General features: G+C 39.5%; 1 protein-coding gene across 7 annotated transcripts in view; it reads left to right on the forward strand.

Annotated features, from left to right (window-relative positions):
• The window catches only part of LOC115211131 (deaminated glutathione amidase), a 69049-nt gene that overhangs the window by 22969 nt on the left and 31349 nt on the right, over window positions 1-14731 (forward strand). For all 7 annotated transcript variants that reach the window (XM_029780075.2, XM_029780074.2, XM_036501928.1 and 4 more), the window contains exons 2-7: window positions 2055-2241; window positions 3127-3282; window positions 5585-5779; window positions 8563-8673; window positions 10893-10994; window positions 13721-13883. In XM_029780075.2, coding sequence (XP_029635935.1) covers window positions 2055-2241; window positions 3127-3282; window positions 5585-5779; window positions 8563-8673; window positions 10893-10994; window positions 13721-13883 — 914 coding nt within the window. The remainder of the gene's footprint in view (window positions 1-2054; window positions 2242-3126; window positions 3283-5584; window positions 5780-8562; window positions 8674-10892; window positions 10995-13720; window positions 13884-14731) is intronic.

Below are 14731 nucleotides of genomic sequence, written 5' to 3' on the forward strand. Positions count from 1 at the left end.
CACAGAAACATCCATTCTTAGACATCAGAAATGCATCAAAATTTAAAATAATGGTGTTGTACTTGCGGAGCAAGTGACTGATCTGAGATTGTGTGCTGAAACAAAAACAATTGCAGCGTGGAAGGTGTTTGTAAGCCATTTAAAAACACACTAAGTATATATTTATTAAAATAAGATAGTACTTTAGTGTTAATTTCTTTAGTGTTAATTTCTGGCGGTTGGTGCTGCTCTTCTAGGAATGTGTGGTAAGTAGCTTGCTTACCAACCATATGGCTCCGGGTTCAGTCCCACTGCGTGGCACCTTGGGCAAGTGTCTTCTACTATAGCCTTGGGCCGACCAGAGCTTGTGAGTGGATTTGGTAGATGGAAACTGAAAGAAGCCTGTCGTATATATGTGTGTGTATATATATATATATATATAATATATATTTTGTGAAATAGAAAGATGAATAATCTTGTTGCAGATTAATCAAAAGTTTAACCGATACCTTGGTAGCAAAAATCACAGCAGAAGACAGCACAGTTGGAGGTACAACCATATGGTGTTGCAACCGTGCGTTGGTGCGGATAATTGAATTTTAATATTATTAGTGAATTGAAGAAATGGAGTTGAACGAATATTGAACAGAAATCGTTTTATTGCATTCTACACGCGTTTCGAAAGGCACAATTTACCAAATTCCGATTGAATAAGGAGACCATATTGTGTCTTTCTCTTCAGGAAGAAATAGGAAATCTGTTGGAAAAAACAAAAACAGAACAGAGGCGGAGCAAAACAAATCGAACGAGGCTCCTAAGAGCCCATGGCCAAACTGTTTATCAATGTATGTTGAAAACTGGTGGTGGGTGCGTTGAAGGTTTTAACGGGTCAGGCAGCGGTCATTCCGGTGGGTGGGATCACAGGGTGCTTAGATGTTCTTTGTGACCGAGACTAAAGTTCTGACTATTTAAAGAATATTAGGTGTATTATATGGGGCGAGACAAAATCTACTTAGAAACATGTGTGTGTGTACTGTTCTATGTGTTCGTATGTGCGTTTGATCACGTGGCCATCAGTTGGTAAACAGCCCTACACAATGGTCACTGCTATAAAATCCGTCGGGTGGCAGAAAAAATTTTTTTATGTGTGCGTATGTTCGTCTAAGCCTGCCTTGTCAAAGAAACCCCCCGTCGTCAAGACAAAACCACCATTCGTCTCCCAGGAGTAATTCCCCTTGCTATGGTTAATCATATTTCTCATAAAAGTTATTCAGAATTTCTTTCCAAGGGCTATTTTCATATAAGTAGTGTAACCGGGTGTAACATCTAAGCACCCTGTGATCCCACCCACCGGAATGACCGCTGCCTGACCCGTTAAAACCTTCAACGCACCCACCACCAGTTTTCAACATACATTGATAAACAGTTTGGCCATGGGCTCTTAGGAGCCTCGTTCGATTTGTTTTGCTCCGCCTCTGTTCTGTTTTTGTTTTTTCCAACGGATTTCCTATTTCTTCCTGAAGAGAAAGACACAATATGGTCTCCTTATTCAATCGGAATTTGGTAAATTGTGCCTTTCGAAACACGTGTAGAATGCAATAAAACGATTTCTGTTCAATATTCGTTCAACTCCATTTCTTCAATTCACTAATAATATTATATATATATATATGTGTGTGTGTGTGTGTGTGTTTGTCCATCACCACTTGACAACTGGTGTGTTTATGTCCCTGTAACTTAGCGGTTTGCCAAAAGAGACCAATAGAATAAGTACCAGGCTTAAAAAATAACTACTGGGGTTGATTTGTTTGACAAAAACATTCTAGGCGGTGCCCCAGCATGGCCACTGTATAGTGACTGAAACAAGAAAAAGATAAAAGATAGGAATAAAATTAAGGATGGCATGTGTATTAAGATAATGATGATCTTGTCAGCAGCAACCTGGAATTAGTGAGGATTGTGATTCTAAAACAGAAGTTGTTAATTTTTGATTCTTTGCAAGTTTGCCTAATTAAAATTATAATCAACCAACTGATTATATAAATAATATTGCATCTGAATCTATTTCATTTCAGGTTAGTCGTCCGTGCTGCTTCAACTGGGTGTAGACATCATTTTCGCAAGATGTCTAGCATTGTGGAAAAAGTTGGGAAACAACACCCACGTATAGCTGTGTGCCAGTTGACATCGTCTGCGGATAAAGAAGAGAACTTTTCTGTTTGCAGATCACTTATTGAGAAGGCCAAATCTCAAGGAGTACAGGTAGGTGTATGAAAGCATTATGTAACTATTTGAATATAGACATTGTCCTAAAACCACAGTTGCTTTTCTTCCCTAATGGCTAAAGAACAAAGTATGTGCAGGCATAGCTGTGTGGTTGAGAAGTTCACTTGGTAACTAGATGGTTTGGAGTTTAGTTGCTCAGTCCCATTGTGAGACACCTTAAGCAAGTGTCTTTTACTACAGCTCCAAACTGACTAATGCCTTGTGAGTGAATTTTGCTGATGGAGACTGTAAGAAGCTATTATCATCATCATCATTGTCATTGTTTAATGTCTGCTTTCCATGCTAGCATGGGTTGGACAATTTGACTGAGGACTAGCAAGCCAGAAGGCTGCGCCAGGCTCCAGTCTGATCTGGCAAGGTTTCTACAGCTGGATGCCCTGCCTAATGCCAACCACTCCAAGAGTGTAGTGGGTGCTTTTTATGTGCCACTGGCACATACGTATGTATGTACATATGTATGTACGTACGTATGTACGTATGTATGTATTTGCGTGTGTGTGTGTCTTTCCTTGTCTTGTGGTAATTGTAAATGAGTATCACTGTCATACAAGCAGTGTCATTCATTTCCAGTACACCATGAGAACGTCTAGCCTTGGGAAAATATTACCCATTTTGGAAACAGGTGAGTGTTGGCACCTGGAAGAGTACCTGTCTCAAATTCCTTCCAAGCTATGCAAGCATGGAAAAAGTGCACATCGAATGATGATGATGATATGTAGATTAACAACTAGGTATGAACTTTAAAATACTGAACTTTCAGAATAACTGATGAAAGACAAAATATTTAGCCTGCTAAAGCCTTCTAACTCGTTAACCCACATAAGTTTTGATTGATTGATTTAATATTTCTTGATATTTCAGATGGTATTTTTACCAGAATGTTTTGATTATATTGGAGAATCCATAAAGCAGTCTTTGGAACAATCTGAGAGTCTTGATGGTCATTTAGTATCTAAATACAAGGGTATTGCTAAAGAACTTCAAATATGGTTGTCATTGGGTGGATTTCATCAAAAAGTACGTATGTATTTGCTCATTATTTCTGTTTCCTTTTTTTAAATTAAAATTATACTTTTGTTAAAATGTTCATACCTGCTGTTAGTTTTCAGTATCATAGAATGCTCTTTGACTAAATTAGCTAATGTGTCTTTATAAAGGTGCCTTTATAATAGGATAAATAAATAATAAATGCACCCTTTTAAAGCCTAGCCAGTCTCATGGGCGCAGTTTCCTGGTTTCTATGGCATATGTGTTCCCCAGCTGGACCGGACGCCAGTCCATCGCAGCGTTACTCATTTTTGCCAGCTGAGTGGACTGGAGCAACGTGAAATGAAGTGTTTTGCTCAAGAACATAACGCGTCGCCTGGTCCAGGAATTGAAACCACAATCTTACGATCATGGTACTATCACCCTAACCACTAAGCCACACACCGCCACTTATAATAGGATAGAAACTGTCAATTCTTTAAGTAAATAAGCCAGAACATTAACTGATCAGCTAGGTGTTTGAAATGTGATAAACTGTTATGAGATTTGAAATCAAAACCATAACATCAGTAATCTTGTTCCTACTGTACTGGTATCACTAGATATTTAAATAGAATTTTGCATGAGTGGCTGTGGTAAGTAGCTTGCTTACGAACCACATGGTTCCGAGTTCAGTCCCACTGCATGGCACCCTGGGCAAGTGTCTTCTACTATAGCCTCAGGCCGACCAAAGCCTTGTGAGTGGATTTGGTAGATGGAAACTGATAGAAGCCCGTGGTATATATGTATGACTGTATATGTGTGTGTGTGTGTATGTTTGTGTGTCTGTGTTTGTCCCACCCCACAACATCGCTTGACAACCAATGCTGGTGTGTTTATGTCCGTGTAACTTAGTAGTTTGGCGAAAGACCAATAGGATAAGTAGTAGGCTTACTAAGAATAAGTCCTGACGTTGACTTGCTCGACTAGAGGTGATCATCCAGCATGGTCACAGTCAAATGACGGAAACAAGTAAAAGAGTAAACGGCTTCATTAAAGTAATCAATCTGTCATTGGGTTTTAGATTTTGTTAATTTCCTGAGAGTGAAAGAGAGAGAGACAGAATGAATGAATACATATATGCATACATTATGTATGCATGTATGTATGAATGAAAACATACTCCATGTACACAAGCATACATGCATGTGCAAATGAAAATATGCATTATGGTATGTATGCATGCAGGTAGGCATTGCATGGATGGATTCTAAGTTGGAACTAAGTCACTCAGAACGGTTAGGACATTGGATGGAATGATTTGTATTCTGGTTCCTTGCATTCTATGTTCAAATGCTGAAGAGGTCAACTTTGCCTTTCATCCGATTAGGAGTCAGTAAGTGAAGTACCAGTCTAGGGTAGTGGAATGGTGGAATTCTTGAGGTAGGTGCCTTGCGGTACCTCTCTTGGTTCTGAGTTCAAATCCCATTATGGCCTGTGTGCTCTGTTTACCACCATCACCTGGTCTTTGGGTGTCTTGAGCAGAGTTTCATCATCATCATCGTTGTTTAACATCCGCTTTCCATGCTGGCATGGGTTGGACGGTTTGACTGAAGGCTGCATCAGGATCCAATCCTATCTGGTAATAGTTTGCTCTATTGAAAGCACTATGCCTAAGTCTCTGGTTTGAGGATACCTTCTTCGTGGCCACCAGTTTTAAAGAACCAGTAATGGGTCATTTGTTCTCCCTGACTATGTGATAACAGTAATAATAATTATTTGCAGTCAGTCATAGCGACTACAACTGTTCATGGTTTTGGCATGACTTGATAAGCTTTCTTCATACTCTCTTTTACTTGTTTCAGTCATTTGACTGTGGCCATGCTGGAGCAAATCGACCCCAAGCCTTATTCTTTGTAAGCCTAGTACTTATTCTATCACTCTGTTTTGCTGAACCATTAAGTTACGGGGATGTAAACATACCAGCATCAGTTGTCAAGCAATGTTGCGGGGACAAACACAGACACACAAACATATACACAAACACACACACATGTATATATACATATACACGATGGGCTTCTTTCAGTTTTCGTCTACCAAATCCACTCACAAGGCTTTAGTCGGCCCAAGGCTATAGTAGAAGACACTTGCCCAAGGTGCCACGCAGTGGAACTGAACCCGAAACCATGTGGTTGGTAAGCAAGCTACTTACCACACAGCCAATTGTTTTCTTTTTACTTGAGTTTGCCATTTATTACAATCAGTTCCTTTCTATTTCATATTCCTTTTTGCTGTTTTGTAGAAACGAAGACAAACTTGACATTATCAGATTTATCATTTTTACTTTCAGAACACGGACCAATTTGTGAAAAATACACATATTATTATCAACAGTGATGGCCATGTTGTTACAACCTATGAAAAAATCCATATGTTTGATGCTGACATCAAAGGCTTGCGTCTACATGAGAGTGATTATACAACACCTGGCAAATGTATTAAACCCCCTGTAGTGACACCTGTTGGAAAAGTTGGCTTAGGGATTGTATCCTTTTGCTGTTGAAAGTATAATGATATCTGTCAGGCAGCTGCTGATGGGAATGTATGTTTTGTATGCTAGTGTTCCTTCACACTCATTAGGTTGAACATGTTTTTTGGTTCATGGTGATTGCATATATTGATAATGCTTGATTTGACTTCATGGATAATCTTATTACACTTGGGTAATAATTAATGGTCTCTAGTTTTGAGAGGTTCTGTGATATATGTTGGGCAATATGTGTACTCATATAAACACACTCAGAAACAAATTATTTCAGACCCCTTTGTGATATTTGCTCCACCCTGTACTTTTGTTCCACATGTCATTGTATACTGAACTGACAAACTGCATTTCTTGTGACTTGTATAGGACATAAAGTATATTGCTATCCAAGCAGTGTTCACATATGCTTTCACACATGCACGTACCTGTGCATGCACATGCACACATGTAACAGACGCATGAATACAGCATGCATAGTGGTTTCTGGTTTAGTCCTACTGTGCAACACCTTGGGTCAGTGACTTCTACAATAGGTTTGGGCTGACGAACACTTTGTGAGTGGATTTGATTTGTAGAAGCAGAAAGGTCCATCATACATGTAGATGTGTGCGCATATGTGTGTGTTAGTCATTTTGTTTTGACACTCTCTTTTACTTGTTTCAGTCATTTGACTGTGTCCATGCTGGAGCACCGCCTTTAGTTGAGCAAATCGATCCCAGGACTTACTCTTTGTAATCCTAGTACTTATTCTGTCGGTCTCTTTTGCCGAACCGTTAAGTTACGGGGACGTAAACACACCAGCATCGGTTGTCAAACGATGTTGTAGGTACAAACACGGACACACAATGTTGGGGGACAAACATAGACATATAAACACACACACACATACATATATATACATATATACGACGGGCTTCTTTAAGTTTCCGTCTACCAAATCCAATCACAAGGCTTTGGTCGCTCCAAGGCCATAGAAGACGACACTTGCCCAAAGTGCCACACATTGGGACTGAACCTGGAACCATGTGGTTGGTAAGCAAGCTACTTACCGCACAGCCACTCCTACGCCTATACACTGTGCAATAGTTTTCAACATGTGTCTATGCCGTACAAATAGCATCATTTATAATCTTCCATTAAAAAGCTGAACTAAAAAAAACTATATTTAGCAAGGGAAAATACAAGAACTAATGTTTCGATTCTTTCAGCAAGTATGGGAGACAACTCTGGATATATATAGTGTAACCTTATTAGAACCTTGTGATAGCTTTCACTGTACTGGCCGAAGTAGTAATGAATCACTAGGTAAATACATAATAACAAATACTTGTTGCCTTAGAAGCAGTGTTGCTATGTGCTGAGTGGTTAGTGTGGTAGGTGGAGTAAATACAGTTATTCTAGCAGTGTTCAAATGTACACATGTACAAACCCACCTCACCTATACTAATCTCTCTATATATAAAGCTGAAGTTGTCTGTGTATGGCAGGTCTGGTAGCCTTCAACTAACACTATCTCCTCTGAGACCCTGCGGCGAAGTTGACCAAAATTGAGAGTATGATAGAAGAAGGCTTGCTCTTCCTTCCGTAGAAGAAAAAATTCAAATCGGATCATGTTAACACCAAAAATTATTTACATCAAAAAGATGCTTTTTTTCTATGAAAATCCCTATTTTTTACGATTTTTTAACTGCTGTGTCGCCATTTTTCGGTGTATTTCAACCAGAAATATGTTCACTTAAAGAGAATAACAAGCTACATAATGCAAAATTTTTACTTTTCAAAAATTCCAATTTTAAAGGGTCGAAACAAACCTGAGCAACACCGGGCGATACTGCTAGCATAGATAAAAATAAAAATAATAAAATTCGTGATTTCTTGATTCTGTTGAAAGTATCAGTGCTTGAGCAAACACACACAGTACCCACTGTAAAGTGGTTGGCATTAGGAACAATATCCAGCCATAGAAACCGTTCCAAAACTGACGTCGAAGCTTGATGCAGCCCTGTTGCTCTCCTGATTCTGTCAAACCGTCCAACCCAGGCCAAAATGGAAAGTGGACTTACTTTATCAAATGCAATGCTTATTTATTCACATTGAGCACCAAAAGGGCACCATTCGAATGTGATCGTTACCAGCGTCGCCTTACTGGCACTTGTGCCTGTGCTAGTAGGGTGCCAAGAGCACCATCCGAGCGTGATCATTGCCAGAGCAGCCAACTGGTTCCGTGCTGGTGGCACATAAAAGGGCACCATTCGAGCATGATCATTACCAACGTCACCTTACTGGCACCTGTGCCGGTGGCATGTGGAAAGAGATTTGAGCGAGGTCATTGCCAGTACCGCCTGACTGGCCCTGTGCTGGTGGCACGTAAAAAGCACCCACTACACTCTCAGAGTGGTTGGCATTAGTAAGGGCATCCAGCTGTAGAAATTCTGCCAGATCAGATTGGAGCCTGGTGCGGCCATCTGGTTCGCCAGTCCTCAGTCAAATCGTCTAACCCATGCTAGCATGGAAGGCGGATGTTAAACGATGATGATGATGATGTTTTGAAGTAATTATGCATTATCTTGTAGTTTAAAGATTTCAATGTGTGAGTGTTTATTTTCAGAATGACCTTGTAGGGTGTGTATGAGAAGCCAAATTTGACCAGCTTGAACATAAAATTGGTAGAATAAATATTTGGGCTGGATATGGCCATTTTAAATGCTAACAGGTTAAAGGATGATGATGAACCTCAAGACACTAAACTAATTCTAATCATATTTTTCCTTGATTCTTTTGAGTGTTATGATTTACGTTTCCCAGAATTAGCTTTGATTTTGGCCAGACAAGGTGCAGAATTATTAACTTATCCTTCTGCTTTCATGGAACCAACTGGTATTGCTCACTGGGAAGTAAGTATCATTAACCCTTTTCTTACATTATTTCTCTTAGAATATACAGCCTTTGTTTCAATTCATTTTGAAAATAATGAAGAATTTAGTAAAATAACTTTGTCATTATTAATCTGTTGTTTGGAACATAAATTTTTTAAGGATGATTTTAATTTAGATGGAGACGCAATGGCCTGGTGGTTAGGGCAGGGGACTTGCAGTCAGAGGATTGCAATTTCAATTCCCAGACCGGGCGTTGTGTGTGTTTATTGAGCGAAAACACCTAAAAAAGCTCCATGAGGCTCCAGCAGGGGGTGGTGGTGACCCCTACTGTACTCTTTCGCCACAACTTTCTCTCACTCTCTCTTCCTGTTTCTTGAGTAACGCTGTGATGGACTGGTGTCCCGTCCAGCTGGGGGGAACACATACGCCACAGAAACCGAGAAACTGGACCCATGAGCCTGGCTAGGCTTGTAAAGGACGACGTTTATGGGTTTTTTTTATTTATTTAGATAACTTAAAAAGGTGTGCTTGTAGGTGGACTGGTATCAAAAGGGTTAAAGAAGGTAGAAAACATTGCCAAGGTGCTGTAATTCACTGCTTTGTTCTGTAAAATTTCTGTGAAATTAAAGTAGTTAAAAATGTGGCTTAGTGAGAGGACTTTTGTAGGACTTTGGGGACTGGTGGGAGAAAAGAAGCATAGAGCCCTATCTTGTGGTTACTAAAGTAGGAAACTTCATCAAAATATTGAGTTTTCCTCAGACAAGAGACCTTGTCTGAATGCCTGCAACAGAGTGGACTTCACTAAAAACACACAAGCCCCAAGGTGTGATATTAAGTAAGACAAAAGCTTATACCTGCTACTCAAGGACAGGTGCACTCTACTCAGTAGGCTTCCATACTGATTCTGTCTATTCAGTTCCATTCATAAGTTTTGGGTTCACCTGTGCCTGTAGTAGAAGACACTTGTAAAGGGATAAATGTTGTGAAGTGAACTCAACCACATCAGCAATCTCATTAATAAATAACTATTTCTTGTCTTGCACAGCTCTATTCAGTTCCTCCCCAAAACTACTGAAATAATTCAACATTATATCAAAGAATAGAGTTATTCACTGAAAAACAGGTGTCCTTCAGTTTTTTGTTGTTGTTGTTGGAGAGACTCATTGTAATTTGTAACAATGAAGTTGTATCAGCCAAAAGACAAAAGAAAAAATATATCTGATCTTAGTACAACCAAAACTGAAACAAGTGACTGTAATGAGAATCAATAACTGAACATGTCAGGCTCAATTTACTTGGATCTTAAATTTTGTATATTGCTGAGGGGCTGAGTTTTTGTTTTTCAGCATTTAACTCTCCTTACCTAAGATTTTATGCTCTCGTTTAACACCCGTCTTCCATGTTGGCATGATTTGTATGTTTTGACAACATCTGGTGGGTCTGACTACTGCATCATGCTCCAGTGTTTGCTTCACTTGGTTTCTATGGCTGTTCATTATCTAGCCATCTGGTTCCTCCAGCCTCTAGCCACCTGGTTCCTCCACCCTCTAGCCATCTGGTTCCTCCACCCTCTAGCCATCTGGTTCCTCCACCCTCTAGCCATCTGGTTCCTCCACCCTCTAGCCATCTGGTTCCTCCACCCTCTAGCCATCTGGTTCCTCCACCCTCTAACCATCTGGTTCCTCCACCCTCTAACCATCTGGTTCCTCCACCCTCAAGCCATCTGGTTCCTCCAGCCTCTAGCCATCTGGTTCCTCCAGCCTCTAGCCATTTGGTTCCTCCAGCCTCTAGCCATCTGGTTCCTCCAGCCTCTAGCCATCTGGTTCCTCCACTCTCTAGCCATCTGGTTCCTCCACCCTCACAGTTGCTCTTCATAATGTCGACCACTTTACAGAGTGTGCTTGATGCATTTTTTTTTGTGGCACCAGCACTAGTGAGGTCACTTTGCAGCTTGCAAGATTAAGACCCCTTGACAGCTGGGGTGCACTATTGAGGGAGGTGGTTATATGCTAGGAGGTGGATTACATTGCAGACAATACATTATTCTTGTTCTTGCCTTCCACTTTCAGAAATTTTGTATTTTAAATTATTTTTTATTGCTGTGTGTGTGTGTATTCAGAGTATGGAGCAAAAAACTTTTCCCAGAGTCAGCAGATTTTTCTGCTGCATCCTGTATGTGTGTGTCTGAATATATATCTACATACTGTATTCTGTAATATGTTTGCTTATATTTCCAGTCATTACTTCGGAGCCGTGCCATTGAAAGCCAGTGTTATGTTATAGCAGCTGCACAAGTTGGCCGACATAATAAGAAACGCTCATCATATGGACATGCAATGGTGAGAAAAAGATGCAAAAAAAAAGTATTTCTATAATTAGTCATATACCATCATTTTGTATTTTGTATCACCATCATCATCATTTAAGGTGTTTTCCATACTGGTGGTTTTACAGTAGCTGGCTACATGGAAAGCCGCACCAGGTTCCAGCTGTCTGTTTTGGCAAGGGTTCTATGACTGGATGCCCCTCCTAACATCAACTACTTTATAGAGTAAATTGGATGCTTTTTACGTGCCGCCAATACAGGTGCTTTTTACATGACACCAGCTTGGATGTTTTATACGTGACCCCAGCATGGGTGCTTTATACGTGGCACCAGCATGGGTGCTTTTTATGTGGCACCAGCATGGGTGCTTTTTATGTGTCACCAGCATGGGTGCTTTTTATGTGGCACCAGCATGTGTGCTTTTTTATGTGGCACCAGCATGGATGTTTTTTTTTTATGTGGCACCATCTCTTAGTGAAATGGCTGATTTGTTAAGGACATTTTGTCACAGATCAGAAAATATCTTGGGCAATATTATTTTAAAAGGGATAAAGAAATATTAAAACACTGCAGTAATTCCTTGATCTGGTTATTTTTTTCTATATCATACTACTCACTTATTTACAACACACACACATTGTTTACATCATAAGAATTTAGAAACTTCAAGAGACATGAAATAATTCATTTTTAATGGTGGAATTTGAAGTAGATAAATCTATAAATAACAGTGTTTAAATATTGGGTTAAAAATCCTTTTTGATAAAAAGAAATAAAGCTGCCCATGCTAGAATATCTGTTATATTTACAAGTAGCCTTCAACATTTTGTGGCTGTGTGGTAAGTAGCTTGCTTACCAACCACATGGTTCCGGGTTCAGTTCCACTGCATGGTACCTTGGGCAAGTGTCTTTTACTATAGCCTCGGGCCGACCAAAGACTTGTGAATGAATTTGGTAGACGGAAACTGAAAGAAGCCTGTCGTATATATGTATATATATGTCTATCTGTGTTTGTCCCCCCAACAATACTTGACAACCGATGCTGGTGTGTTTATGGCCTCGTAACTTAGTGGTTCGGCAAAAGTGACTGATAGAATAAGTACTAGGCTTACAAAGAATAAGTCCTGGGGTCGATTTGCTCAACTAAAGGTGGTGCTCCAGCATGGCCGCAGTCAAATGACTGAAACAAGCCCTATATTTACATGCTATTACTTATAGCTTTTTGTATGAAGACATTCTGCCTATTTCCATCATTATAAGGGGAAGGCACTTGCACTTTGCAGGACATTGCTGGCAAGTGATCTACTGCTATGGATGTCAAGCATGGCCATACTTGAGCAGGTTATCTGAACACAACCTATGTAGGTCAACTCACTATAAACACTAGATGCCTCTCCAGAGACCTCCCTTGCAGGTAGCACATAAAAAGTACCATTTGAGCATGGCCATTGCTAGTACTGCCTGACTGGCCCTTGTGCCAGTGGGACATAAAAGCACCCACTACACTCTCGGAGTGGTTGGCATTAGGAAGGGCATCCAGCTGTAGAAACTCTGCCAGATCCGATTGGAGTCGGGTGCAACCATCTGCTTCGCCAGTCCTCAGATGTTAAACAATGATGATGATGAGATGGATAGCATGCATGCGTTAAAAATGGTTGAGCAAGTTAGACCAGATGATGACGTTGATGATAATTTGTAGCTTTATCAACTTGAGTTTCACTCTTTTAAAACAAACTATTTCTTAGCTTTGTCTAGAAAATGTCTTTGGTGAGACTAGTACAGATAGAATTGGGAGGGCACAGTTTTGATTAATTGTATCCTATTGTTAATATATTGAAAGGTGTCAGATATTCAAAAGGAATCCATCTAGTTAACTGATTCATCAACCTTTAGTGGTATGGTGCACAAAAAAGGCAGCGAGCTGGCAGAAACGTTAGCGTACCAGGCGAAATGCTTTGCGGTATTTTGTCTGCTGCTACGTTCTGAGTTCAAATTCCACCGAGGTCGACTTTGCCTTTCATCCTTTCGGGGTCGATTAAATAAGTACCAGTTACACACTGGGTTCGATATAATCGACTTAATCCGTTTGTCTGTCCTTGTTTGTCCCCTCTGTGTTTAGCTTCTTGTGGGTAATAAAGAAATAGGTATAGTGGACAAAAAGAAAAAAAAAGAAAACTTTCTTATATTATGCACCCACCCATCCCACTTCTGTTTTCACTGTTCTGCATCACTGACTTGTGAACTGCATTCCACTTCTGTTTGAACCCACCTGTTCCAGTCATCTCTCTGCTTCATACCACCTATATTACTCAGGCGGCGAGCTGGCAGAAATGTTAGCACACCGGGCGTATCCGTATTTCGTCTGCCGTTACGTTCTGAGTTCAAATTCTGCTGAGGTCGACTTTGCCTTTCATCCTTTCGGGGTCGATAAATTAAGTGTAGCCCCTTGTGGGTAGTAAAGAAATATATATTACTCATTTTATCTTTCATAAACTACAAAATAACTAAATTATTGTGTATAGTGCTCAGGTGCACTACAATTTATCAAAGGTGTATGTACAGTACATAGAATTATGTCCAAATATCAGGAAAGTGAACAATATATGGGTCATGATATGCATGTGTGCATGCGTATGGAGGGCAGGATTCCATAACTTCATCATTTTTTTATCACAAAGCCTATTTTTCTCTGCACTTACTGTCATGTGATATTTTTGTACATCTCCATATTTTCAACAGGTAATTGATCCATGGGGAACCGTTATTGCTGAATGTAGTAAAGGAATAGGGTTGTGTACAGCAGAAATCAATATGGATTTATTACATGATGTCCGGTTAGAGATGCCTGTCTGGCACCACAGACGTAATGACCTCTACAATCAAATATATTCTTTCTCAACTGGTAAGAATTTTTAACTTTGCCAAATTGTCTGTGGAACGGTTCTGTCTCATTGTTCCATTACTGTCATCACTAATCGTCATCATTTTATGTCTGCTTTCTGTGGTGGCATGGCATGGTTGGATGGGTTATCACAGTCTTGGAGCCTAGTGCAGCCGCTGGCTCTCCAGACCTCAGTCAAACTGTCCAACCCATGCCAACATAGAAAATGGACATTAAACGATGATGATGATGATAAATGCACTCCTAAATAGGCCAGAGGACCACATCTTGTATATTCTATTTCAACATAGTTTCTACTGCTGGAAGCCATTCTAACACCAACCCCTCTGCAGATTGTACTGGGTGCATAGTTTCAGGTTCAGTCCCAGTCTGTGGAACCTTGGGAAAATGTCTTTTATTATAACTTTGGGCTGACCAAAGTTGATTTGGGAGATGGAAACTGAAAGAAGTTTGTGTTTGTGTATTTATATATATATAAATTTGGAAAACCACCTTTTATCAATTCAAAATGAACAATTAAATTACACCATCCAGAAAATTACATATAATAGAAATATTAAAATAACAATAATATACCGATGATTAAGTAAATTGCAAAATAATAATAAAACCAAATATATACGTTTTTATTATTATTTTGCAATTTACTTAATCATCGGTATATTATTGTTATTTTAATTTTAATATTTCTATTATATGTAATTTTCTGGATGGTGTAATTTAATTGTTCGTTTTGAATTGATAAAAGGTGGTTTTTCTAATTTATATATATATATATTATATTATATTTTGTGAAATTTGATTTAATATTTCTAAATTGAATTTTTCCCTGTAAGTTAGGAATAATA

This window comes from Octopus sinensis, linkage group LG4, assembly GCF_006345805.1.
Source record: "Octopus sinensis linkage group LG4, ASM634580v1, whole genome shotgun sequence".
NCBI lineage: Eukaryota > Metazoa > Mollusca > Cephalopoda > Octopoda > Octopodidae > Octopus > Octopus sinensis.